We start from the raw sequence: 25682 nt of genomic DNA, 5'->3' as shown, positions 1-25682 counted from the left end.
AGCTGGGAGATGAGGAGGGAGGGGATCTGGGAGTGGAAACGTGGTGAGTGAATGAACGGAAGCCTGCTTGGAGGAGCAGCAGGCCACAGGCGGGGGGAGGAAGAGGCTGTCAGAGGAGGGGCCGGCAGGCAGGCTGTGAAGGAGGTGAGGATGCTGGGGGGTGGTGAGAGGGTTGGGGTACGGCTCAGGAGCAGGTGGCCAAGCTGCAGGCCTTGGGGCAAAGGCAGCCGGAGCTTTGGAAAGGTCAGCAGAGAGACCAAGCGTTTCGTGAATTATCCTCCAGGGGATGATGACCTAAACAGGATGGCCAGAGAGAAAGTGGAGGGAACGGGATGAACTGGGAGCCCAGGCTCAGGGGGTGAGGAAGGGGGTCTGAGTTCAGGCATGACGGCGCAGTGACGTGCGCTTCAGAGGGGCCGCCAGGCTGGGGGAGGGCGGGGAGGGGGGCTGTGGGAGAGGCCGTAGGAGGAGGGGGGACCCGGGCTCCACTGGGGACCACAGACAGCGCGAGACAGCATTTCCCTTTCAAGGGCCTCCCCGGAGGATGGCAGGTTTCTGCAAACAGCGGTTCTGGAGAACAGACTGAGCGTACAGCCAGGATGTCTGCACACGGATCTCTAGAGTTTATTGACAAGAAATACGCCAGCGAGAAGATGGGCGCTGCGCTTCAGCCACGGAAATTCTGATACCCGGACGAATGTGGGAAACGGCGAGAGCTGTTCAGTCGCTCAGCCGTGTCCAAATCTGCGACACCAGGGGCTGCAGCACACCAGGCTTCCCTGTCCTTCACCGTCTCCCAGAGCGTGCTCAAACTCATGTGCACTGAGTCAGTGATGCCATCCAACCATCTCATCCTCTGTCGTCCCCTTCTCCTCCCGCCTTCAGTCTTTCCCAGCATCAGGGTCCTTTACGATGAGTTGGCTCTTCGCACCAGGTGACCAAAGTATTCAAGCTTCAGCATCATATTCAAGGCTGATTTCCTTTAGAATTGACTGGTTTGATCTCCTTGCAGTCCAAGGAGATGGGCACTGGTCTTCAGCCGTGGAAATTCTGAAATCTGGACAAATGTGTGAAATGGCAAGACAGAGGCATCCTCCCAAACTTTCACCCCTGGGAACTCACAGAAAAAGTTCCTGTCTCACCCCTGCCTCCCTCAGAGCCTCCCCAGGCATGTTCTCATCTCTTCCCTGTTACAGACACAGAACCTGGGTGTTCCAGGGCTGCAAGGAGTCTGTCCCATCGCTGGCACATTTCCCGGGTCCCTATTGTGTGATGTCAACTAGGGAGGTGGGAGGGGTGCAGACTTCCTCTTCCGCCGTAGGGGGCTGTCTCCTGGGCTTCTTCTCTGCTGGGGTGGGGGGTCAGGGGAGCCTGGACCCACATTCTCTCTCTGGGCGTCTTTTGTTCTGCTTCTTGCTCGGCTGCTGTAGAGAGAGAGAGCTGCCCCGGGTGCCTCCTAGGAGGTCAGGACCCTCCTGCTGCTCTGGGACAGAAGCCCTCCCCTTCCTTCTTGACCCACGGCCACTAGAGGGCTCTCCCTGATGGAGCGTTCTAGAAGGGCCTCTGTGTCCAGACAGACACCGCCACTCTGCACGAACTTGAGGGCATCACGAGGGTGAGATCCCTCTCTGGAGGCCGAGGCCACGGTGCCCCTGGCTGGTGGGAAGCGAATGACCGCGGGGTGCAGAGACTCAGGCAGCCTCCTGTTACTGCTGTAACAACGGAACCACCGTCTTAGTGGCTTAAAGCGACACCCGTTTATCCCTGGGTTCTGGAGGTAGTCCAAAAACGGCTTCGTGGCTAACATCAATGTGTCATCAGAGCTGTGTTCTCTTCTGGAGGCTCTGGGAGAAAATCCACCCCCTGCCTTTGTCAGTGTCTCCGGGCTGCCTGCATTCCTTGACTTGGGGTGGTTTCCTCCATCCTCAAAGACAGCAACAGTGCCTCCCTTCACCCCCTCTTCTGTATTCATAGCTTCCTCTCACTCTCCTTCTGTGCCCCCTTCCGCTTTAAAGGACACTTGTGGTGACACTGGGTCCACCCAGATAATCCAGGATAATCTCCATATGTTAAGGTAACCTGATTAGCAGACTTACTTAATTCTGTTACCCAGACTCCCTTTCAACACTCACCTAACATATGCACAGATTCAGGGATTGAGAGGTGGACAGCTTTAAAGGGCTGTAACTCTGCCTATCACACCTCCGAGGCAGGTCTCCTCCTCGCCAGGTTTATATGATTCCTTTAGGTTCCAGATACAGGATGGGAAAGAGGAGCTTCCCTGGCATCACTGAGAGTGAGAGCATCCCCCTCCAGAGACTGAGTCTTTGTACGGAAGTAACCACCACCGTAAATCAGCTTTCTCTCCTCTAACTCTCCTCCTCACACTATACTGGAGGCAGACTGCAACCTGGTCATGTGCATCTTCAAGGCCAGCAGAAGGAAGAATGTCTTTTTGCTTGCTTGCGTTAGTCGCTGAGTTGTGTCTGACTTTTTGCGACCCCATGAACTATATAGCCCGCCAGGCTCCTCCGTCCATGGGACTTCCCAGGCAAGAATACTGGAGTGGGAAGAATACTTCTCCAGGGGAACTTCTTGACCCAGAGATCGAACCCAGGTCTCGCACATTGCAGGCAGACTCTTTACCATTGGAGCCACTAGGAATGGAGTCTTATGTAATATAATGTGGTCATGGGAGGAACACGCCTACTCCTTTGTCATATCTTATTGGATAGAAGTCACAGGTTCCACCTACATTCAAGGGGAGGAGATTGTATACACTGTGCCTCCCTGAGGGTCATATAGATGTGTCTGCCAGCATTAGATTCAGATAGATAGATAGATGGATGGATGGATGGACGGATGGGTGGGTGAATGGATGGGTGGATGGGTGGGTGGGTGGATGAATGGGTGGGTGGGTGGATGGATAGATGGGTGGTGGGTGGATGGGTGGGTGATGGATGGATGGATGGGTGGATGAGTGGATGGATGGATGGATGGATGGATGGATGGGTGGGTGGGCAGATGGATGGGTGGGTGGGTGGGTTAATGGATGGATAGATGGGTGGAGGGTGGATGGGTGGGTGGGTTGATGGATGAGTGGGTGGATGGATGACTGGGTAGAGATAGAAATGACAGGTAGACAAATAGGTAGATAGATAGATAAATATGAATTCATTCTAATAAAAAGTAACTGAGAAGGCTTAATGGGCTTCCCAGGTGGTGCAGTGGTAAAGAACCCACCTGTCAATGCAGGAGATGTAAGAGACATGGGTTTGATCCCTGGGTCAGGAAGATCCCTTAGAGAAGGGAATGGCTACCCACTGTAGTATTCTTGCCTGAAGGATCACAGGACAGAGGAGCCTGGCAGGTTACCGTCCACGGGGTCACAAAGAGTTGGACATGACTGAAGCGACTTAGCATGGGAAGGCTTAGTATATGTTATACTGGAGCTATCGACGGATATGCGGATACTGTTCCTTATAGCGCACAAACAAAGCTAACACAAGAAAGCTGCAGACAAACACAGTTTGTGTGCACATGCCTACTCACTCACTTCAGCGCTGTCTGACCCTATGTGACTCTGAGGACTGCAGCCTGCCGGTCCAGTGTCCACAGGCGAAGGAAGGGGCGATTTGGGGAAGGACCAAGGTCTCCTTCCCTCGGGTGTTCACAGAGAGGCCGTGTGGACGCGCTGTGCCGCCTCTGCAGGAGGATGTCAGTCCACGTTCATGGTGGGTCCTTGTGGCCTCAGGTCCCTTTCCTCACTGGGTATCAATTACTCTTGGGCTTTGTAACTCCAAAACTTTGAAATGGATTCCTTTAAAAACAAAGGAAAAAAATTAACAAGGTGAGTATAGAGGGAACATAGCTCAATAAAAGCCATTTATGACAAACCCACAGCCAACATAGTCCTCAAGGGCGAAAAGCTGAAGGTCTTCCCACCGAGATCAGAAACAAGACAAGGATGCCCACTCTCACTCCGTCTAACACAGGAAGGCCTAGCCACAGCAATCGGATGAGGAATAGTGGGGCTTCCCTGGTGGCTCAGTGGTAAAGAACCCGCCAGCCACTGCAGGAGACACGGGTCCAGTCCCTGTCCGGGAAGATCCCACCTGCTGCAGAGCAGCCAGTGGACCACAATCACTGAGCCCAAATCACAGAGCCCGTGCTCTGCAATAAGAGAAGCCCCTGCAGTGAGAAGCCGGGCACCGCAACCAAGAATAGCCCCACTCGCTGCAGCTGGAGTAACACCCGTGCAGCACAGAGACAAAAGATTGTCTTAAAAAAGAAAGGAAGAGAAATAAAAGGTATCCACCTTGGAAGGGAAGGAGCAGATCTGTTTCTTCTTTCCTTCCATCCGCATCCCTCTGGGAAGAAGGCTCCTCTCTGCATTGACACCTCCCCTCATGTGTGAGGGTGTCTCTGACCCACAGCCCAGACCCCTGCAGACCCTGCATGGGTGGGGACTCCTGAACTGTCCCCAACTCTTCAGGAGACCGTGAACGTGCCTCTGGGCTCGGTACACTACAGGACTTCTGAAAGGATGGAGGCACAAGCCAGGGCCTTCTCTGTGAGCCCACAGGCCCTCTTGCAGGCCAGACCCTGCTCGGCCCCATCCCAGGGGTCCTCCGTGGCCAGCCGGCTGGAGGAAGGTCGATGGGCAGCTCTGGACATGGAATTGGATGTGGGTGAGGACGGAGGAGTAATAACAGAGCCTTGGGGGATGATCCGGCCGTTTTTCACACCCTGGTGGCTTCAATCTGCCCTGCCCCTTTCATCTCCAGAGAACCCCAGGAGCAGAGCATTTTATTCCAACAGCGGACGACAGCTGCCGGGTGGCTGTGAAAGCAATGCAGTGGCTCGTCACCAGCTCCCAGAGGAGAAGGGTTGGCATGGGAGAGATCAGAGTCCACACGTGTGGCCGTAGTCAGTGATACTTGGTGACGCTCTGGGTGCAGGGTCCTGGCATGGGGTGCAAGCTTTCTTTCTCACCACGGGTGCAGTGAGACTTTGAAGGTACAGCAAGGGAGGTGCTGACACCCATCCTCACGGGACCTGGGCAAAAGCAGCCAAGGACACACGTGGCATCCAGGGGAGGGACAGAGCCCTGCTCACCTGGTCTCCACGTGTGCTCCGAGCTCCACCGAGCCCTGAGCGCTCGGCCGACTCTCCAGCCCACCTTCTGTCAGGCCCCATGGGTCTGGGGGTGAGACGTGGTGGGTAAGCTGTTTCCGAGGCTCACCGCAGCCAAAGCTCTCAGACCTGCACCTTCCAGGGTGCTTCTGTGCCTCTGGGGACCCGGCCTCAGTTTGGGGGAACTGTTTCCAGCTGTTCAGGAGACCGTGAATGTGCCTCTGGGCTCGGCATGCTACAAGACGTCTGAAAGGATGGAGGCACAAGAAATCTCAGCTTTCGGGATCCACCTCTGCAGAGGAGCTGGTGGCTGAGCCCTCAGCCACGCAGGGCTCAGTTAGAGGCCAGGCTTCCATGCGCGATGCTGGGAGCCCACGTACAAGCCCATCTTTAAACAGCAATTCAGCAATAACTACCAAAACATAAAACTAAGATTATGGCATCCGGTCCCATCACTTCATGGCAAATAGATGGGGAAACAGTAGCTGACTTTATTTTTGGGGGGCTCCAAAATCATGGCAGATGGTGAGTGCAGCCATGAAATTAAAAGACACTTGCTTATTCCTTGGAAGGAAAGTTATGACCAACCTAGACAGCTTATTAAAAAGCAGAGACATTACTTTGCCAACAAAAGTCAAGGCTATGGTTTTTCCAGTAGTCATGTATGGATGTGAGAGTTGGACCGTAAAGAAAGCTGAGCGCCAAAGAATTGATGCTTTTGAACTGTGGTGTTGGAGAAGACTCTTGAGAGTCCCGTGGACTGCAAGGAGATCCAACCAGTCAATCCTAAAGTAAATCAGTCCTGAGTGTTCATTGGAAAGACTGATGTTGAAGCTGAAACTCCAATACTTTGGCCACCTGATGCAACGAGCTGACTCATTCAAAAAGACCCTGATGCGGGGAAAGATTGAAGACAGGAGGAGAAGGGGAAGACAAGAGGATGAGATGGTTGGATGGCATCACCGACTCAATGGACATGGGTTTGGGTGGACTCTGGGAGTTGGTGATGGACAGGGAGGCCTGGTGTGCTGCAGTCCATGGGGTCGCAAAGAGTCAGATACGACCGAGCGACTGAACTGAACTGAACCAAAACATAAATACACGTGATTCCACTTCAAGAAGGTCCTCTCTGATGGTGTGTGATGAAATGAACAACTGGGTGTCCTGGGGCATTATCTGCACCAGCAAATCGGGAAGGACTCCCCAGACAGAGATGGAGTGAACCCCTAGCTGCGTCCCTGTGATGGGGGGCCACCAGCCTGCCTGACCGAGCCCTCCACGGTCCGAGATGGGAGGATCCGCGGGGGGTATTTTAAGTGAGAAAAGGGGGACGTTGTGCAGTGTGTATACAACGATCCTATTCTTATTTTTACAGGCATCACACAGAACACATGCTTAGACAGCGTCTGGCCTGCCTGGAAAGATACACGCAGTTAATAAGAAGCAGGCTGGGCGCTGGGGCTGGCCTGCACTGCCCAGTTTGCATTTTCCCCATGGAAACCGAGCATTCGAAACCACAGTGTTAAGCATACTGTCTGCTTTTGCTCCCCGTATAAGATAATAGTTGTACAAACAAACAGAAGACTACTGAAGCTTAACAAGAGATCCAATAGAACCAGAGTGAAATCGATACTGTTTCAGGCCTGTTAGATATGGGGGCAGGCTGCCCGGCTGTGTGCGGAGGAAGATTTCTGGTTGCACGCTGTGGACAGTGAGTGAATGGTGATTAATAATAGAAATGAAAACACCCTCCTGAAAATGTCCCTCCTGGAATGTTTCACAAGGCATGAGACGCACCTGAGGACTAGCCAAAGGGCCAGACCCCAGTTTCCAGAAAAGGTCCGTCCTGTGTGCTGCTTTCTGCCTCAGTTCATAACTCATCCTCACTCTGGGCTGCAGATGCTCCTCTTGATTAAATCCGTGGGCAACTATGTCAGCGGCCCTTTGGGACACAGATGCTCCAGCCTGCGCCCACTGGAGAACGAATAAACGCCCCGCATAAACAGGTTGCCTTAAAATATGTGTGCTGTCCCCTAACAGTGCCATGGACAGAGCAGGCACCCCGAGGGGTGGGCAGTGTGGCACCAGGAGGGTGTGTGAAAGAGGCCAGGCAGGAGGGAGACCCCTCTCTTCTTCATCCTGAGTGCATCGCCCACCTGGTTGCTTTGTGGGAGCACAAGCAGGGGACACGGGGCAGAGCTCAGGGCGTTTTCAGGAGGAGCAGGTGGAGGAAGGTGGCGGAGGAGGAAGGAGCGGGGGAGAAATAGGAAGAGGAGGCAGAGGGCTTCGAACTCTGGGACTGTCTGCGCATCCATCACCTCCCGCAGCCTCAAGAAGGGACAAGGCAGGAGGACTAGGAAGATCAGAAGAGACGGTCGCAAGTGATGAAAGGCAAAGAAGTTGAGAATAAACTGGGTGTGATGCTCTGAAGAGGCTGAGGCTGGTATCAAGCCCGGGAAGACAGGATCAGTGTCCTCCTGGCTCCTCGGTCCTTGGTTGCCGCCCTCGCCACCCCTCAAGATGCAGGAAGCGTCGTAGAACCAGTGCTTGCCAGGTTCTTGCAGCTCCAGACCCAGGAATCTTCCCATCTCAGAGGACCAGGATGGACACCCTTCCTGCCTTTCTTGCCCATCTCATGCATCTTGGCTGCAGCAGCATCCAGACCTCTGACTTGGGACCACCCAGGCAGGGGGAAGGTGAAACCAGCAGGGGCAGGTGGTGGCATGGGCCTGGGGCAAGGTGTGAACGAGCCACTCACCCGCAGCTCTGGGACAAGAGGAGAAGCGGGCCACGGACACGCCTCTGCTCCTGAAACTTTATCATCCATATTATCACCCAAATTCCCAGAGCGGTCCCATGGGAGTTCCGAGTCCTGGCCCTTCTTGTTCCAAGCTCTGTTTAGACAGCAGGGTGTAATGCACCTTCGTACCAAGCACTTTCAGGCTCATAATGTAAAAGACCCCACTGCTCGCCAGATGAACTAAACTCGCAAACCTCACAGCGCTCCATCTGGGATCCAAACTTGCTTATGTGAAATTTAAAGTTTTAGCCTTAAGTTACCCCTGTGTGTTACTCAGTGGTGTCTGACTCTTCGAGCACCCACAGACTGTAGTCCGCCGGGCTCCTGTCCATGGGATTTCCCAGGCAAGAATACTGGAGTGGGAAGCCATTTCCTCCTCCAGGGGAATCTTCCCAACCCAGGACTCAAACCGGAGTCTCTTGCAACTTCTGCATTGGCAGGCGGGTTCTTTACCGCTAAGCCATCAAGGAAGCCCCGAAGAAGGAGAATCCCTTTAGTAACTAAAGGAGATAATATAAAAATCTGTTAAAGAACTATATTTGGTTCAGTTAATTTTTGCAGAATAACAAGTCAATTTTCATGTATGTTCTTTTGCCTCCCTGTTCGGACCCTTGATCATCCAGCTCAGTGATGGAGGTTTATGAGTATCTCACATTCTGGACTCTTTCCTATCAGACAATTCAGTCTTCAAGCCATTTTACATCATAAATGTGACAGAAACTCACACATCAAACTAATGAAGCAGAATAAAGAACAAAATTCAAACCCTACAGAGTAGGGTTACCCCTACAGGGTAAGTTTCTGTGGGAAAGGATCAACGTTAGCACCCAGAATGTGAGGATCCAGGTCACCCTTTGTTCTGAAAGTGTCAGAGCGGGTCTGACCCCCATTTCCAGTTCCCTCCCTTCCTGCCCGCCTCTGCGATAAAGGCTCTGTAAGCTAAGGTGTGAGATAGCCTGCCGCCTTTGCTGCTGGGGCAGCCATGAGGCTCCGTTCTGGCCAGTGAGGGGTGGGCAGAAGTCCCTGAGAGACAGCGCCCTTCGAGAACAAAATGGCAAAGCCTCCATAGGAGAAACCCTTTCGTCCATCAGCCTTTGCCTTGCCTCTTCTGTGTTTACTCTACCTGGAATTCAGGCATGATATCTGGAGGTGCCGCAGCCATCTTGTGATGTGAAGACAAAAAAAGCTGTGTGCTAAAAATGGCAAAGGGGAGAAGCAAATCAGTGTGGGTGGGTCCTGGTTAATGCTTTTGAGGAGCTACAGTTGTTTGGGACACACAACTTGGAATTGCTTGTCAAAGGAGAAAAAATAACTCCTATCTTTTTTACTCACTGCTTTTTGAAACTTCCCTAATTCAAAGCCAACTCGCATGAAACAGTAAAGGTCAATAATCATTGTAATAAAATAAAATTGTTATAAAATGAATGTAATAAAATTACACACTCCCCCATATAGGGCTTCCCTGGTGGCTCAGTGGTAAAGAATCTGCCTGCCAGTGCAGGAGACACAGGTTCAATCCCTGAGTCAGGAAGATCCCCTGGAGAAGGAAATGGCAACCCAACTCAGTATTCTTGCCTTGGAAATCCCAGGGACAGAGGAGCCTGGTGGGCTACAGTCCATGGGGTCACAAAAGAGTCGGACATGACTTAGCAACTAAACACCACCACCATATACATATACATGATTAGTTTTGATGTCTATTTAAATCATCAAGTGAGACAGGTATGTAAAATTGTTTTTTAAAGTATTGCTGATGTAATATGAGATTTAATCTCCCCTAAAAGTCATCGAAATGTCAAAGATTGTGGGAAAAAACAAATGCTTCTGGGTCATTGTGAAACATTCCAGCCCAAGGGGAACTAACACTCCACAAAAAAAATAAATAAAAGAAAAAGTGGGGAAGATCCCCCTGGAAGAGATTCTAACAGCCCTACTTATCTCACACTGGAGCACCTTAATCGCTGGGCAACTAGGGAAGCCCAAGGAGCCAGTCAGGGAGCAGAGGCGAACTGGTCAAGTGCAGAGTCGAACAGGGGCCAGGATGGGAGAGAGAGCAAAGAGAAGCAAAGCCGTGTCTGCAGGGAGCCGCCGCGGGGAAGGGGGCGGGGCGGACCCGGATCCGATGCTCCGCTGATTTCTCCTTCTGAACCAGACGCTGCTATAAATACGGCCGGGGACATACATTCCAGCAGCGCAGCCCTCGTTTTCCGTCTGTGCGTGCTCAGCTGCTGAGCGAGCCTGCCCCCCTTCTGCCTCGTTACCCTACTGTCTCTGCCATAAAAACGGCCAGAAGACTGCTCTTGCGAGCCGCGTGGTCTGCACCCACGTCAAGGCCTGTCCAATCTGTCTGCCTCCCGTCTTGGACTTCCTGTCTTGGAAGGAGAAGTTTAAAATAAAGGAAGTAGCGAGCGGCTGGGCACAGGCACCTCCAAGCCTGTCTAAGCAGAGAGCTGTTTTAATATCACCACCCTCCTTCGCATCACCTCTCCCCCACCCCACGCCCACCCCCCTAACCAGCGCTGAACATCCCGGTGGGTGGACTGTTAGGAGGCAAAAAAAAATTCTGAGACAGTCGCTCTGGGAGCCAAGACAGTCAGGCTCAGCAAAATTAAGAGAGAAGTAATAGAAGCAAGCAACTCTTCATTGTCCGATCAGGACTGAGTGAGTGCCTAAAGTGTCCCGAGTGAGCACGGAGAGGAGCCGCGTGCCTTGGTCTGTTCCCAGCAGCCTTGACCAGGTACCGCAGACGTGTGGTCCTCACAGCCCTGGAGACTGGGCAGCTGGGATGGGTGGCTGCGTGTTCTGGTTCTGCTTCTGGGGGAAACCCTCCGTCTATCCTGACCCGAACTGCTCACACAGCAGAGGGGTCCCTCGGTCACCGTGGGGGAGGGCGCCATGGGGCTGGAGTGGACACGGGGGTAAACCACGCGGTCCCGGGTGAGGCAGACACGGCAGCTAAAGGCAACCCTTGCATCTAACCTAATCCCGCATGGCCAACTTGTTTTCAAACGTAAATGGGCGTGTGCACGGTCTTTCTTGGTGTTCACAGCACTTTGTTGTCGGTTAGTCGCTCAGTCATGTCCGACTCTTTGACACCACGTGGACTGTAGCCCGCCAGGCTCCTCTGTCCATGGGAATTCCTAGCAAGAATACTGGAGTGGGCTGCCATTTCCTTCTCCAGGGGATCTTCCAGATCCAGGGATCGAACCTGCATCCCCTGCATTGCAGGCAGATTCTTTACCCTCTGAGCCACCAGGGAACCCTGTTCATAGCACACTTACCCACCCATCCCCCCCCAAAAAAAATCCCAAAATTCTTTTTAAATGCTTGGTTTTTGAAACGTTGCTCCTACGGATGACTAGCAGAGCTTGTGTGTGATGAGCTCTGGGGTGAAGCCTCACCCACCTGCTCAGAAGCCACAGGCAACCCGCACTCCCCTGGGCCAGGCCCCGTCACACAAGGACCTGCAGACCTGACGACCTGTCACCTGTCCTCTCAGAGCCCAATGGGAGCGTCTTCCAGAGCGGCCGCAGCCACGGAAACGTGGAGGCCCTTCAGGAACCTGCCCTCCACCCACCCCCGCCCCCCGCAGCTCCTGCACAAAGGCGCTGCCAGCTGTGTGACTGCGTCATATGGACGTGTGTCTGTGTGTGTGTGTCTGTGTGTATGTGTGTCTGTGTGTGTATGTGTGTCTGTGTGTGTATGTGTCTGTGTATGTGTGTGTGCATGTGTGTCTGTGTGTGTGTGGGTATGCATGTGTGTCTGTGTCTGTGTGTGTCTGTGTGTGTGTGTGCATGTGTGTCTGTGTGTGTGGGGGTATGCATGTGTGTCTGTGTGTGTGTGTGTGTCTGTGTGTGTGTGTGTCTGTGTGTGTGTGGGTATGCATGTGTGTCTGTGTGTGTGTGCATGTGTGTCTGTGTGTGTATGTGTGTATGCATGTGTGTCTGTGTGTGTCTGTGTGTATGTATGTGTGTCTGTGTATGTGTGTGTGCATGTGTGTCTGTGTGTCTATGTGTGTGTGTATGCGTGTCTATGTATATATGTGTATGTGTGTTTGTGTATATGTGTGTGTATGTGTGTATGTGGGTATGCATGTGTGTCTGTGTGTCTGTGTGTGTGTGGGTATGCATGTGTGTCTGTGTGTGTGTGTGTGTGTCTGTGTGTGTGTGTGTGTGTCTGTGTGTGTGTGGGTATGCATGTGTGTCTGTGTGTGTGTGCATGTGTGTCTGTGTGTGTATGTGGGTATGCATGTGTGTCTGTGTGTATGTATGTGTGTCTGTGTATGTGTGTGTGCATGTGTGTCTGTGTGTCTATGTGTGTGTGTATGCGTGTCTATGTATATATGTGTATGTGTGTTTGTGTATATGTGTGTGCATGTGTGTCTGTGTGTATGTGTTTGTGTACGTGTGTGTATGTGTGTTTGTATATATGTGTGTGCATGTGTTTGTGTGTGTGTATCTGGGTGTGGGTGTGTATATGTATATGTGTGTATATGTTTGTGTGTGCATGTGTGTCTGTGTGTATGTGTGTGTGTATGCATGTGTGTCTGTGTGCCTATGTGTCTATGTGTGTGTCTATGTATATGTGTGTGCATGTGTTTGTGTGTGTGTGTGTATCTGGGTGTGTATGTGTATGTGTGTGTGTATATATGTTTGTGTATGCATGTGTGTATGTGTATGCATGTGTCTGTGTGTCTATGTATATGTGTGTATGTGTGTATGTGTTTGTGTATGTGTGTGTGCATGTGTTTGTGTGTGTGTGTGTATCTGGGTGTGTATGTGCATGTGTGTGTATATGTGTTTGTGTATGCATGTGTGTATGTGTATGTGTGTGTATATGTCTGTATGTTTGTGTATATGTGTGTGCATGTGTTTGTGTATGTGTGTATCTGGGTTTGTGTATATGTGTGTGTGTGTATATGTGTTTGTATGTATGTGTGTGTGTATCTGGGTGTGTATGTGTATATGTGTGTGTGTGTGTGTGTGTAGGTATGTGTGTGTATGTGTATATGTGTGTGTGTATGTGTGTGTATGTGTTTCCATATGCATGTGTGTGTGTGTATGTGTATATGCGTGTGTGTGTCAAGGCCATCTGCAGGGATCCTTCTCTCTTTGCTTTGTAACTTCCACTATCAGCCACAGTATTTCGTCCTTATCGCCAAGCCAAAAAGCCTGTAACTACTGTTTCTTTTTATAACATTTAACTTTCTCCTTTCAAAAAGCAAGAAAGGCTCTTACGGGACCAGGGAGAAGAGAGACGCTGCTCCTGTTTCTCCATAGACACATCATATTTTAGCAGTCTCTCCAGCCGCAGATCTTAGATTCTGTACTCCTGACCGGCCCCTGCTGGGAAGAGGGACGCGGACATTTTCCGTGGTGGGGGCGTTGGGAGGCAGGGGGCGTGCGGCTGGACTCTGGGCGGATCTGGTTGGGAGAAAGGACACGGCCGCTCCCGAGTCAGCATGCCCAGGACCTTGAGCGCAGACGTGCCTTACAGGTGGAGTGGCGGGTGGAGAACGGCAGCCGGCCTGCAAAGCTCTGTCTCTCAGACTGCAAATGCGATTTAGCAACAGTCTTTGCCGATGTAGGTTAAGAATCCTGAGATGAGACCATCCTGGAATTCCCAATGACAAACGCCATTATAAGAGACACAGGGGGACTTTCCTGGCGATCCAGGGGTTAAGACTTCACCTTTTAATGCAGGGGGTGCAGGTTCAATCCCTGGTTGGGGAACTAAGATCCCACATGCCTTGCAGCCAAAAAACCAGAACATAAAGCAGGAGCAATATTATAACAAATTCAAAAGATTTTTTTTAAAAAAGAGAGAGACAGACACAGAGAAGATGGTCACGTGAAGACAGAGGCAGAGACTGGAGTGATGCGACCCGGAGCATCCAAAACCCGGAAGAGGCAGCAAGGACCCTTCCCTGGAGCCCCTGGAGCCCCTGGAGGCCGTGGCCCCACCCACCTCGATTTCTGACTTCTGGAAATCAGGGGCATGCCTTGCCCCCCTGCCTTGTTATCTGGGTGACCTGAGCTGGCCGCCTACCTCTCTGTGCCTCAGCTTCCTTGCCTGTAAACTACCCCACGGGCTTCCTTGCAGACGTAGTCAACAAACCCAGGCCAGCTTAACCCGGGTCTGACACACATTCACAGCACGCTGAGCGTTACAGAAACATTATGTAGGAGTTTATTGACTGGCCTAGTGTTCATGGTATGCTGTCTAAGAAAAAACCAAGTTACTAACTCACGTGTGCAGGAATAATTCCACATCTAGCTCTTCATTTGTGCGCGTGTTAGTAGAAAAAATGTCCAGATGGATAAAAAGCAGAATATTAACAGTCAGGACAGCAAAACTGGGTGACTTTCTTAGCTGTATTTTTCTGAGTTTTCCATAATAAACACAACTGATTATCTACTCAAACACAGGAAGGGCATCCATCCTACTTCTGCATAAAGTCAGGGCTTCATATTGGTTTTCTTCCTTTTCTTAACTGCAGAGGTTGCTTAGGTGATCGATCGTTAAAATAATCTATGCAGCTAATTGATTTAAAGCTCAGGCCCCAGGATCCACATCTTGGTGCCATAATGGTTGAAAACCAGTGGTATTTCAGGCTGGTTGGTTCGTTGATCAGTGTGTAGGGGAAGTGGGCAGAGGAGAGATTTAAAAATCAAAGGAGGAAATTGCAATGAGGTGTCAAGGAAGAGTAAGGGTGATGGGAAGAGAGGCAGCCCATCAGGATGGCTGCCACCAGGATAACATGAGTCATCAGAGTTCAAAATTTCTGACTGAAACGAGAGGAGGGGTCCTGGGACCCGGGGGGCAGGGAGGGGCGCGAGGTCAGGGTGCACGTCCTGAGTCCGGGATATGGTCCTGGAGCTTCCGGGAAAACCTAAAGGCCGTGGGCAGTTAGGCTCCACACGCCCTCTTCACGGTGAGTTTGCAGGAAGGCTGCCTGCTGACCCTGGTGTCCGTTCTGAGCCTGGAGGGCTTGGTCATCCTGAAGAGGACTTGACCTGGTGGGCACACGCAGAGAATGCCAACACCAGGCATGGTGCAAAACGGAGGTCAACGTGTGAGACTTGCGGACGCGTCCCAAGGCTGCCCACCACGGGCCCAAACTTGTACTGGAAAGGAGATGGGAGACCATTCCGGGGCACTCCTGCCTCGCGAGCCCTGCCCCGCTGGGCCGGGGTCAGCGGACCCCCACCCTGGGGCTCTACACCATCCCTGACGGCTCGATAAGCGCCTCCACTCACTGTCTCAAGGATCCTCAGTAAACGGCCAAAGGCTGCCTGATCCTCGGGCCCAGGGCGGGCAGCACAGCCCCCTTGGCCAGCGACGTCCTGCGCGTTCCGGAACCGACGGGAATCGAGGATGCCTATGGACCTGCCGGGCAGCCAGGCAGGGGGGTGCAAACACACCTTCCACGGCTGGGGATTCGGGACGCCCACATCCAGATCGTGCGACGCTTCGAGGACGCGGAGGGTCTACTGCAGCCGGGTCCCTGTGCCAAGTGCAGAAGACAGCCGTCTACCTCATCAGCAGAACCGTGTGCGTCAGAACCCGCGCTGGACAGGCACACGCGTTCTCTGCACGCCTGCCGTGAGCCTGGGCTGCGGGACCCGTGCCGCTCCAGGCCATGAGAGGGTACCACCTCCTGCAGCTTGGGGGCTGTGCTGGGGACCGAGTGGGCTCGTGGGAGCTGGGCTTCCCGATGCCCACGGGAGGGTGACGGGGCGGCCGGAGGTGGCAGGGCCAGTGCAGGAGCGCCCAGGGCCTGAGCCTACCGGACGGGCAGTCTTCATCTGGTATAAACCGGGTCAGGAGAGGAGGCCCTTCCTGGTGACGCTCAGGACGAACCACTGACGAGGAGGCAGCAACTTCCTTAGGGGCCTGGTCCGCGACTCCTCGCCAACACAAGACCCCTCGGGGAGCGAGGGCAGCCTCAGCTGACACCACAGCCTGCACCCCCCACCCCCCACCCCCCCCTGCCGCGAGACTCAAGTCCCCAGTGGTGGGTCTCGACCCTGGGGGTCCGGAGTCACTGGGGGCGGGTGCCCCACGTCCACGCCCACCCCTCCCGTGAGACTCAAGTCCCCTGTTTGCGGGTCTTGATCCTAGGGGGTCCAGAGTCACTGGAGCAGGTGCCCATCTACACCCACCCCTCCCATGAAACTCAAGTCCCATTTGCGGGTCTCGATCCTAGGGGGTCCAGAGTCACTGGAGCGGGTGCCCATCTACACCCACCCCTCCCATGAGACTCAAGTCCCATTTGCGGGTCTCGATCCTAGGGGGTCCAGAGTCACTGGAGTGGGTGCCCCACGTCCACGCCCACCCCTCCCGTGAGACTCAAGTCCCCAGTGGTGGGCCTCGATCCCAGGGGTCCAGAGTCACTGGAGCGGGTGCCCATCTACACCCACCCCTCCCATGAGACTCAAGTCCCATTTGCGGGTCTCGATCCTAGGGGGTCGAGTCACTGGAGTGGGTGCCCCACGTCCACGCCCACCCCTCCCGTGAGACTCAAGTCCCCAGTGGTGGGCCTCGATCCCAGGGGTCCAGAGTCACTGGAGCGGGTGCCCATCTACACCCACCCCTCCCATGAGACTCAAGTCCCGTTTGCGGGTCTCGATCCTAGGGGGTCCAGAGTCACTGGAGCGGGTGCCCATCTACACCCACCCCTCCCATGAGACTCAAGTCCCGTTTGCGGGTCTCGATCCCAGGGGTCCAGAGTCACCAGGGGCAGGAAAACAACAAGGCAGCTCCCGGGGCCCCAGCCCAGAGCCCCCGACCCAATAGATCCACCTTCCCAATGAATGAGTCCAGGACATTCTGGGGCGGGTGGTCTGTGAGACCCTTGAAAACCACTGCCCTGGGCCGGTGACCCTGAGTCAGCCCACGGATGCAGCAACAGCATCACCCGAGCTTAGCAACCACACCGCCTCCCGCGGCCAACCCGGCCCTGCGGCGTCAGAGGGCGCAGTAACCCCATGCAGCCCGGCAGCGGCCCCAGGCTGACACACGGGACCCCGGGGCGGCGGTGGCGGGAACACGTCTGAACCGTGGTCACACACCCGCGGGCCCCTGTGAGACAGGCTGCAGGGAACCAAGTTCTGCCTTCTGCTTTTGCTTTTCCTGCTCAAATGCCCGCAGGACACTCTTTACAAACATTCCTCACACTTGAGCGAAGTGGCCATGGTTTACAAGACACACAGCACTAAATTATAAAAATGTTATAGAAACAATTCCACAGAGCAAGTAAGTATTTAAAGACTTTATTACTTTACACAAACTGAAGTCCTTTGAAACACAGTTCCACTGAACGCATTCTTTATGCACCATACTCAAAAATATACAATTTAAAGTACTTAAAACCAACTTAAAGTACTTCTCATGTTAAACCAATTTTTCCCGGTTTTTTTTCAGTTTTGACATTTAAAAAAAAAAAAAGGAACAGAAAGAGTGCATTAAAAGAAAACTGTCAGCGACGGCTTTTAAAAACTTTTGGTTTACCTATCACATTATTTCCAAGGCTGCCTGGCCGTGGAGACTCACATGCCTCGCACTCGACGCCGTGTGATCACCAGCCGTCTGCGGGGTGAGGGCAGGCTGGGGGCACTGCCCGCACGCCCGCAGGCCCCGTCCCCAGGGGCCCGCGACGGGGACAAGGGCACGGACATGCGCTCAGTCACAGCGGCCTGGGGGCCACGACCAACGCTGCAGGACAAGGAGGGTCTTCAGACGGAGGGCGGGTGCAGTTAGGAGGGAGGGTGGTCCTCCCCTCGGATGCTTCGGTACTTAGCCATGTCTTCTGGAAATACTTTAGAAAGTTCTTGAATCAACAGGCTTTTAAATTTCTAAGGAGGAAAAACACACGATCAGCATGCTTTTCTGGGGACCCGTCACCCGAGTTAAAGCCGACGGCCGCGGAGCCTCGAGCTCGGGGGAGCCCGTGCCCTCGTGGTGCTGTGGGCTCGGCCCCGGGAGGCGCCCCCGCCCACGCAGCAGGGGGCTGCTGAGACCGCGGTGCGTCCGCAGCCCCGGCACAGCAGAGCCGCCCGCGAGGGGGAGGTCCACTCAAACGCCGCTTCTTCCCTCCGGCCTCCAACGACAAAGAGCCAGCCGCACGGGTGGAGGGGGCTTCTGCACACGGCACAGGAATCCTCACATAATGTTTAACTGAGCAATTATTAACTCACACGGCATCAAGGTCACTGTTCGCACACAGCTCGAGCAAGCCTTCTGGAGTACCGGAAGCCTGTCTTCCCCAAATGCCGGGGCTCCCTGGGCCTTCGTATCAGTGTACTTGTCTTAATCTGACCCCAGATGCAGCTAACACAGGCCAGCATCTCAAAACCTTTTCTTACAACGAGCTGTACAGTAAAGCCGCACGGCGGGGTAAACAAAGAGACTGTCCTTAGGTGAAGACAGGAAGACATCCTCAAAGGAGACTGCGCACCAACACTCCAGAAGCCACCGGAGACAGAGCTCAAGCAGGCTTCTGCACGTGGCCCACCGGGCGCACGAGCTGTCCCGCGAGACGCTCACGGTCACAGGAAATGACACCAAGAGGCAGAGAAAGGAACGCAAACCTCACAGACAGCCGCTGGCGTCACTGTGGGCAGGTGACCTCCAGGCCGACGGCGGGGAGCACGGGGCCCCGGGAGCACAACCCCCAGGGGCCTCCACCCTGTTCGTGAGGTGGAGGTTCCTGCTGGACGACACAGCTCAGCCACACAGCGATCCAAACCACCGCAGCTCACGGGGATGATGCCCAGCTCAAGAGCAGCTCAGGCTCCGGCTGACAAAGCAGAAGGGGGCCACGGGTGCCACACGAGCCAACACGCAGAGCGACCCCGGGGCAGGACCCCCGCCCTGAGCACAGGACGGCCGTCACCGCGGTCCCCACGCAGCTGTCCCGCAGCACACGGGACACCCCGCGGCACGCTGCACCCGGGGGACAGCGGCAACACACACCTCATGCTCCTGGACTCCTGGGGCTCGGGCCGCGGGGGACACGGGGCAGGGATGCAGAGAAGGCCGGCCCGCGAGGCCTCCCCAAGGGGGAGAGATGCTGACCCCAGAGGGTGGGCAGGGCACAGAGACGTGCGGGGGTCCCAGCAGAGGAGACGGCCGGGGAGTAGCCAGCGAGGAGGGGCTCGAGGTCATTGAGGCCGGGTCGGAATGAAGACCAGGGTGGAGGCAGGGGGGTTCCCTGTCAGAGGCCAACCGGAAGGGGTGCAGTGCCCACCCCACAGTCTGAATCACGGACGAGTCAGTATAAGGAAACAATTCCAGGCATCATGCTCAAGATGCAGAGCTTTCTAGACTTCATCAAGACCAAGAAACACAGAAAGTGCAGGGTCTCTGTGGAGAGCAGGGAATCAGGTACAGGGGGCCTGAGTTGGCCACTGGCAAGGATCCCGATGAGGAAAAGGAGGATGGTACATAAGCCTCCAGGCCCACAGCCTGCAGTGGCAGGGACGGGCCTGACTGAGGGGCTCAGACAGCACCCCAGGCAGGCTGGAGACACTGACACTTTACAAATGGGAACAGCACAGTTAGTCAATGACAGCTAACGCTACAAAAATTACCCGTGACTTTCCTAAAAGACTGCCACGTTGTCACATTTTTTTATGATATGACACAGCTCCTTGATATTTAATTTTATTACCTATTTCCTTGGAAGGAAGGCTCTGACTAACCTAGACGGCAAATTAAAAAGCAGAGACGTCACTTGGCATACAAAAGTTCGTATATAGTCAAAGCTATGCTTTTGCCAGTATTCAGGTATGGATGTGAAAGTTGGACCATAAAGAAAGCTGAGTGCCAAAGAACTGATGCTTTTGAACTGTGGTGTTGGAGAAGACTCTTGAGAGTCCCTTGGACTGCAAGGAGATCCAACCAGTCCATCCTAAAGGAGATCAGTCCTGGGTGTTCATTGGAAGGACTGATGTTGAAGCTGAAACTCCAATACTTTGGCCACCTAATGCGAAGAACTCACTCACTGGAAAAGACCCTGATGCTGGGAAAGACTGAAGGTGGGAGGGGAAGGGGACAAGAGGATGAGATGGTTGGATGGCATGACTGACTCAATGGACATGAGTCTGAGCACACTCAGGGAGACAGTGGAGGAGAGGGAAGCCTGGCGTGCTGCAGTCCATGGGGTCGCAGAGTCAGATATGACTTAGCGACTAAACAACAACTGAGCAATAACTGCTCCACAATCCAGAAGTCTCCAACGTGTAATGCGGTCAGATAGCTGATGTCTCACAGTCTATCAGCCAAATTCGCTTTGTGAGCATTTCTTGATGTTCTGACATTACTTCCTATTTATAAGAACCTTACCTTCATTGTGTCAATCTTGCCTTTAACTTGCTCATTCTTAGCCAGAGCCCGCTCCAGGCACTCTTTGGTGTAGAGCTGGGGGTTTCGACCTTGGTCTATGTATCTGGAAACAGGAAACATCGCTGTTAACACCCTCACGGCTGACACCTCCTCTCACAGTTTCCTCACGGGGGAAAAGACACGGGCAGCGCCTTGTAACCTCACGGCCCTGTCTGGAGGGTGTCCGGGAGCCAGGTGGGTCCGGGCTCCTTCGTTACACACGCAGCAGTGACTCACTCTCATGTTACTCTCATCGTATGAGTAACTCGTGAAGTCAAGTGACGATCACTTATAACCCAAGCAAGCTCCGTGGCCGCGCCAGGTCAGGCATTTTTCAGCATTTGTGTTTTTCAAAAGGTTTCACCACCTCTCCATCCTCATGACAGCCTGTGAGGTCAGGCAGCTCTTGACAAGATACAGCCAAGCGTGAGCGGGAGCCTCAGGCCTGGGCAACACAGAGAGAAGCGGCCGTGCCTGGGTGCACCTGTCCTGGAGGGGATGGGTGAGGGAAGCGCCCGAGCAGGAGAGCCGGCCTTGCCCGTCCTGAGATGAGTTTATGAACTGGAGAGAGACGGGGCTGATATACTATTTTCTTTTTTCACTTTTTATTTTGTACTGGGGTATAGCCAGTGGGGTATGAGAAGTATGGGGTATGAGCTTCCCCAGTGGCTCAGACGGTAAAGAATTTGCCTTCAATGCAGGAGACCTGTGTTCGATCCCTGGGTCGGGAAGATCCCCTGGAGAAAGGAATGCCAAACCACTCCAGTATTCTTGCCTGGAGAATCCCATGCACAGAGGAGCCTGGCGGGCTACAGTCTACGGGGTCACAAGAGTTGCACCTGACTTAGTGAATAAACCACCACCATGTAGCCAATTAACCACGTCAGTAGTTTCCAGGTAGACAGCAAAGGGACTCAGCCATACATATATGTGCATCCATTCTCCCCAAACTCCCCGCCCATCCAGGCTGCCACATAACACTGTCAGAGTTCCCTCTGTTGTACAGTTAAGTCCTTGCTGGTTATTCATTTTAAATACAGCAGTGTATATATGTCTATTGATACATTTCTAAGTAACTTGAATTGAACTAAGATTCTCTCCAATTATTTAACAATATAAAACGATTTTTCTTGAAACTTCAACTTCCCCAAAATGTCTTTGTCACCCCAAAGATTTCGTTGAGCACACACCTAGATAAACATCCACATCTCACTTGGGTAAGGATCTGCCTGAAGACTTGCAGGTCACTCGGCTAAACAGAATTATTAACAAAGAAAGAAAACCATGACAACCAAGTCCCAATTTTACGCTTCAGTTAAAAAAAAAATTATCACTTCAAATTAAAGACATAAACTTGCTATTGATAGTATAAAAACTGACCTTCCATTACAACACAGCAAAATACTAATAAATCAAAAGTTCTAGAAATCCCTTATTACTGTGATGTATTTTAAATGATAGAATGAAAAAAGCCAAAGTTACGATTAATTCTAAGCAAAATCCATCCATTTCTGGTGAGAGAAATCTGTCGGGCCCAAGTGTCCAAAATAAACCACCCTTTCAATAGGGACGTCACCTAGATTGGACGCTTCTTTGACGATGGAAGGTTGAACCCCAGGTCTGCCAACTCCCTGACCCCGAGTTCCCCACAGGAGGGCCGAGCTTCACAGCCACCTCTGCCACAGGCGCAGGCCCTGGGGACACCCTCCACCACCGGCACAGAGCGACTGCCCTGCACACTGCTGCCTGCTGGATGCCTGGAGGCCTCATCTCAGCCCCACGGGGGTCTCAGCCGGCCTGCGGCCCACCAGCCGTGGCTGCAGCTGCGATGGCAGAGCCTCACCATCCCCACCCCTTCAGGAGCCTCTCTCCTTTGCTCCACTTCAGAAGCAGGAGCGGCCCTTGGCAACTGTCAATCTATTCATCCCTCACACTCAGGACCAGAACAGCTCTGATGAGGACTCTTCCGGGAAAGGGAATTGGGCTCCACCTTCCCGCCATCACCCCAGGAGTCTAGAGCTGTAACGTGCTTCCCGGGGCACCACGCCCCTTGGCCCGCGGCACAGGACAGAGCTGAGACCATGAAAAGTGCAGCCTGTGTGTCCTCACTGGGTGCTCAGCTGCTGAGCTGTGCTGTGACAAGGCTTTTTACCTCTGACACTTGGGGACAGATAATGATAACTCTTCCCTTTACTGTGCAAGGAACTCTAGTGATTTACATCTGCAGTTTTACTGCAGAAAGCCCCAGAATTCTCTTGCTGTTCTAAGCCAGCTCTGGGAGAAAGGCTGTTTAGCCCAGAGAACTGGCCCTGGTCAAGGACAACACAAGTCCAGGATTTTTAAACTAAAAACAGAGTTGCCACATAATCCAGCAATCCCACTCCTGGGCATATATCCAGACAAAACTAAAATGCAAAAAGATACATGCACCCCTGTGTTCACAGGAGCACTGTTTATAGTAGCCAAGATATGGAAACAACATAAGTATCCACCAACAGATAAATGGATAAAGAAGATGTGGTATATGTCTGTGTACGTCTGTGTGTGTGTATATATATAGTTAGATACTCCTCTGCCTTTAAAAAAAAAAAATAAGGAAATAACGCCATTTGCAGCAACATGGATGGATCTAGAGATTATCACACCAAGTGAAGTCAGAAAAACAAAGACAAATATAATATGCTATTCCTTATAGGTGTAATCCAAAACACAGCACAAACGACCACATCTCTGAAACAGAAACAGACTCACGACACAGAAAACGGACTTGTGGTTGCCAAGGGGAAGAGGACAGGCAAGGCAGAGACGGGGAGCTTGAGATCAGCGGAGGCGGAGACCGGTCTCTGTGAGATCCCGCCACTACAACAAGACCCTACCGTACAGCACAGGGAACCACATGTGGCACCCTGTGATAAATCACAATGGAAAGAACGTGAAAAAAACACATATATCACTAAATCACTTTGCTGTACAGAAGAAATTAATGCAACATTGCAAATCAACTATACTTCAATAAAATAAAATTTTAGAAAGTCCAGAATTTTAGCCTCAGCTCCAGCACTGACTAGCTAAAGAGCCCATGCAGTTACCTATCAGTTCTTTCACCTGTGAAATCAGTGCACTAAAACCTGGATTAATAAAATCTAAAAGAGTTCATTTCCCAGAGGCGCTCTCCAGGCCATGACTATACCCTGGTGCAAGTAACAAGTAACTCTCTTGCAGCAAACAGTAAACATCCTTCCCAAACATCCTTGTCTGAAGATTTTTTTTTTTTCCCCAATAACACACATATTATCATCTCCTGGAACTAGCACTGCCAGGGCAGTCTGGGAGACACAGACCAAATTCATACTTCTCGGGTTGTTTCTGCCTTTGTTTTTTTTTTTTTAATTTATAATACAGCCACATAAGACTTTCTCCTTCTCAAGGAAAAAAAGAAAGAAGTCAGGAAGTCATGGGGCTGACCTTTCATCTAAGTAGGATCTTGAGAGCCTATGATGTCTTTCAAATATTTAAAGAGTCTTTATTCACTGTAACACTTTTTGAACAATACTATACTGAGATCTTTTTTTTTTTTTTTTTTTAGTTCCATTAGAACATAAGCTCCATGAAGGCAGGTATTTTTGTCTGCTTTTTTCCCTGGCATCTGCCTAGCACCCAGACCATCCCTGCCACACAGCAGACACTTAAACACTGGTGGTCAAGGAAAAGTGTTAGTTGCTCAGTCATATCTGACTCTTTGTGACCACATGGACAGTAGCACACCAGGCTCCTCTGTCCGTGGAATTCTCCAGGCAAGAACACTGGAATGGGCTGCCATTCGCTCCTCCAGGGGATCTTCCCGACCCAAGAACTGCAAATTCTTTACCATTTGAGCTACCAGGGAAGCCCTATGATAAGAAACTCATTACAGGAAAACCAAACAAGAATCAGAAATATCAAGAACAGTACTTACTCAAATACTTCTAAAGGGACCGTGATATCGTGAAGTTGCTGTCTGCATTTATCAATATCCTGTAAGCCAGTAACAATAAAATTCCTGGGGGAGAACATGAGGTTAGTTTAGATGACCACACTGGGCCCCACCCACAGCGAGCCCAGGAGGGCTCCAGAGGCCTGTTCCTTACACAGCAACAGGCGACAGGCAGCTCTCGGCTTTTTGGTCAGCTAGGATTCCCCGGAAGGCTCTGGAGTTATACAGTATGCTAACATATCCCTTGATTTTTCTTTTTGAACAAGGAACTACCAATATTGAGGGGTCAGAAACCAACAGGAATAAGGGCAGGAGCCTCTTGAGATTTTGTGTGCCCCTTTGAGACAACACGGGGCGGGGGAGGGGGGGGCGGCAGGGCGCAGTGGACTGGCCTTCCAGAGTCCATCCTCAGAGTCTGGAGGAAGAAACCCACTAGGCCTGGTTTAATTTCAGTTCGGCTTGGGAGCCTTCCTAGAACATCGGGCTGGTCCCACAGCACTGGGTACGGAGGCGGGATTGCAAACACGCCTGTTATGTTTGAACCCCCCATAAAGCTGCGAGCCCGTGTCCACAGCATTCGACTCCGCCTTTGGCCCATCCCAGGGGCCTAGCACCAGGGCCTGCACAAGGCTGCTGCCAGAAAAACTAATTCATAAGCGTTCCGTGGCCCCTCTCTGCCCCCAGCACCCACCGTCATGCGATTCCTCCTGAAACGGGAAACTGTTATCTGGCCCTGATGACTTCTCCAAATGGGGCCTGAAGGGAAGGTCCCAGCCAGGGCAAGGCGGCAAGAAGGCGGCAGCGGCCAGCGCCCCTGCGCACAGCCTGGATCAGGAGGGACAGGCCCCCGAGCAACAGTTGGGGGCAGGCAGAGGCTCGCGGCCGGACCCTGGCTTCTCACCCCGGCCCCAGGCAGACACCGCCCCGCGTGCGACTCACAGCTTCTGGTTGAGCCCGGCCTGGCTGCTGGGCTGGAAGTCGCTGACGATAATGCCGAGCTGCCGGATGTTCTCCACGAACTTCTCCAGGTGCTCCTCCAGGTGGTCGAACTTCTCCGCCATCACCGCGAAGCCCGCAAACCGCCGCGGGCGTCGTCCTGCCCCGCCGCTTCCTGCTTCCGTCCGGGCCCGCCACCACTTCCGCTTCCTCTGGGGGCCGGATGGGGCGGGGCCTGGGTGGCGGAGCGGGGCTGCCGGGGCGGGGCTTGAGCGCGAGGCGGGGTATGGGGCGTGGTTTGATCGCGGGGCGGGGCGGGGCGGGGCGGAGTCAGCTCGGTCCCGCCCCAGCATCCCTAAGCCCGCCAGGTGAGCGGCACGCAGCAGGTGTTGGTCCTCAGGACTTGCAGGCGTGGCTGAGGGACACACAGACCCATCGGTGGGGACCTCT

At 53.0% G+C, this 25682-nt stretch overlaps 1 protein-coding gene across 3 annotated transcripts; it reads right to left on the bottom strand.

Moving 5' to 3' along the window:
• Positions 1-1273: 1273 nt before the first annotated feature.
• On the bottom strand, positions 1274-25441 carry MED10 (mediator complex subunit 10). Of its 3 annotated transcripts, XR_006337801.1 has the most exons (5): positions 25236-25441; positions 24279-24362; positions 20285-20387; positions 3557-3820; positions 1274-1424 (listed from the first exon to the last, which is right to left on the bottom strand). XR_006337801.1 is itself a non-coding variant. In XM_043887551.1 (4 exons), exons 1-4 carry the CDS (start codon positions 25355-25357, stop codon positions 3779-3781), a joined length of 351 nt encoding a protein of 116 aa, XP_043743486.1. In that variant the 5' UTR covers positions 25358-25441; the 3' UTR covers positions 3073-3778. The 3 variants fall into 3 exon arrangements, 2 of the variants coding, with proteins under 2 accessions (XP_043743486.1, XP_043743485.1); XM_043887551.1 differs by lacking the exon at positions 1274-1424 and having other exon boundaries at positions 3073-3820; XM_043887550.1 differs by lacking the exons at positions 1274-1424; positions 3557-3820 and adding an exon at positions 17196-17793 and having other exon boundaries at positions 25236-25439.
• Between the last annotated feature and the right edge of the window lie 241 nt (positions 25442-25682).

Source organism: Cervus elaphus, chromosome 25, assembly GCF_910594005.1.
Source record: "Cervus elaphus chromosome 25, mCerEla1.1, whole genome shotgun sequence".
Lineage (NCBI taxonomy): Eukaryota > Metazoa > Chordata > Mammalia > Artiodactyla > Cervidae > Cervus > Cervus elaphus.
The sequence above is the reverse complement of the archived record's forward strand: the minus strand, read 5'-3'. Positions and strand labels throughout refer to the sequence as shown.

What these genes read in the sequence shown, in the direction of transcription:
- MED10 (XM_043887550.1), bottom strand. Translation starts at nt 25,357, where the DNA reads ATGGCGGAGAAGTTCGACCACCTGGAGGAGCACCTGGAGAAGTTCGTG. An exon ending in GCCGGGCTCAACCAGAAGCT is followed by an intron (nt 24,363 to 25,235) that starts GTGAGTCGCACG and finishes GTTCTCCCCCAG; the next exon opens with GAATTTTATTGTTACTGGCT. An exon ending in GTCCCTTTAGAAGTATTTGA is followed by an intron (nt 20,388 to 24,278) that starts GTAAGTACTGTT and finishes TCCTGTTTCCAG; the next exon opens with ATACATAGACCAAGGTCGAA.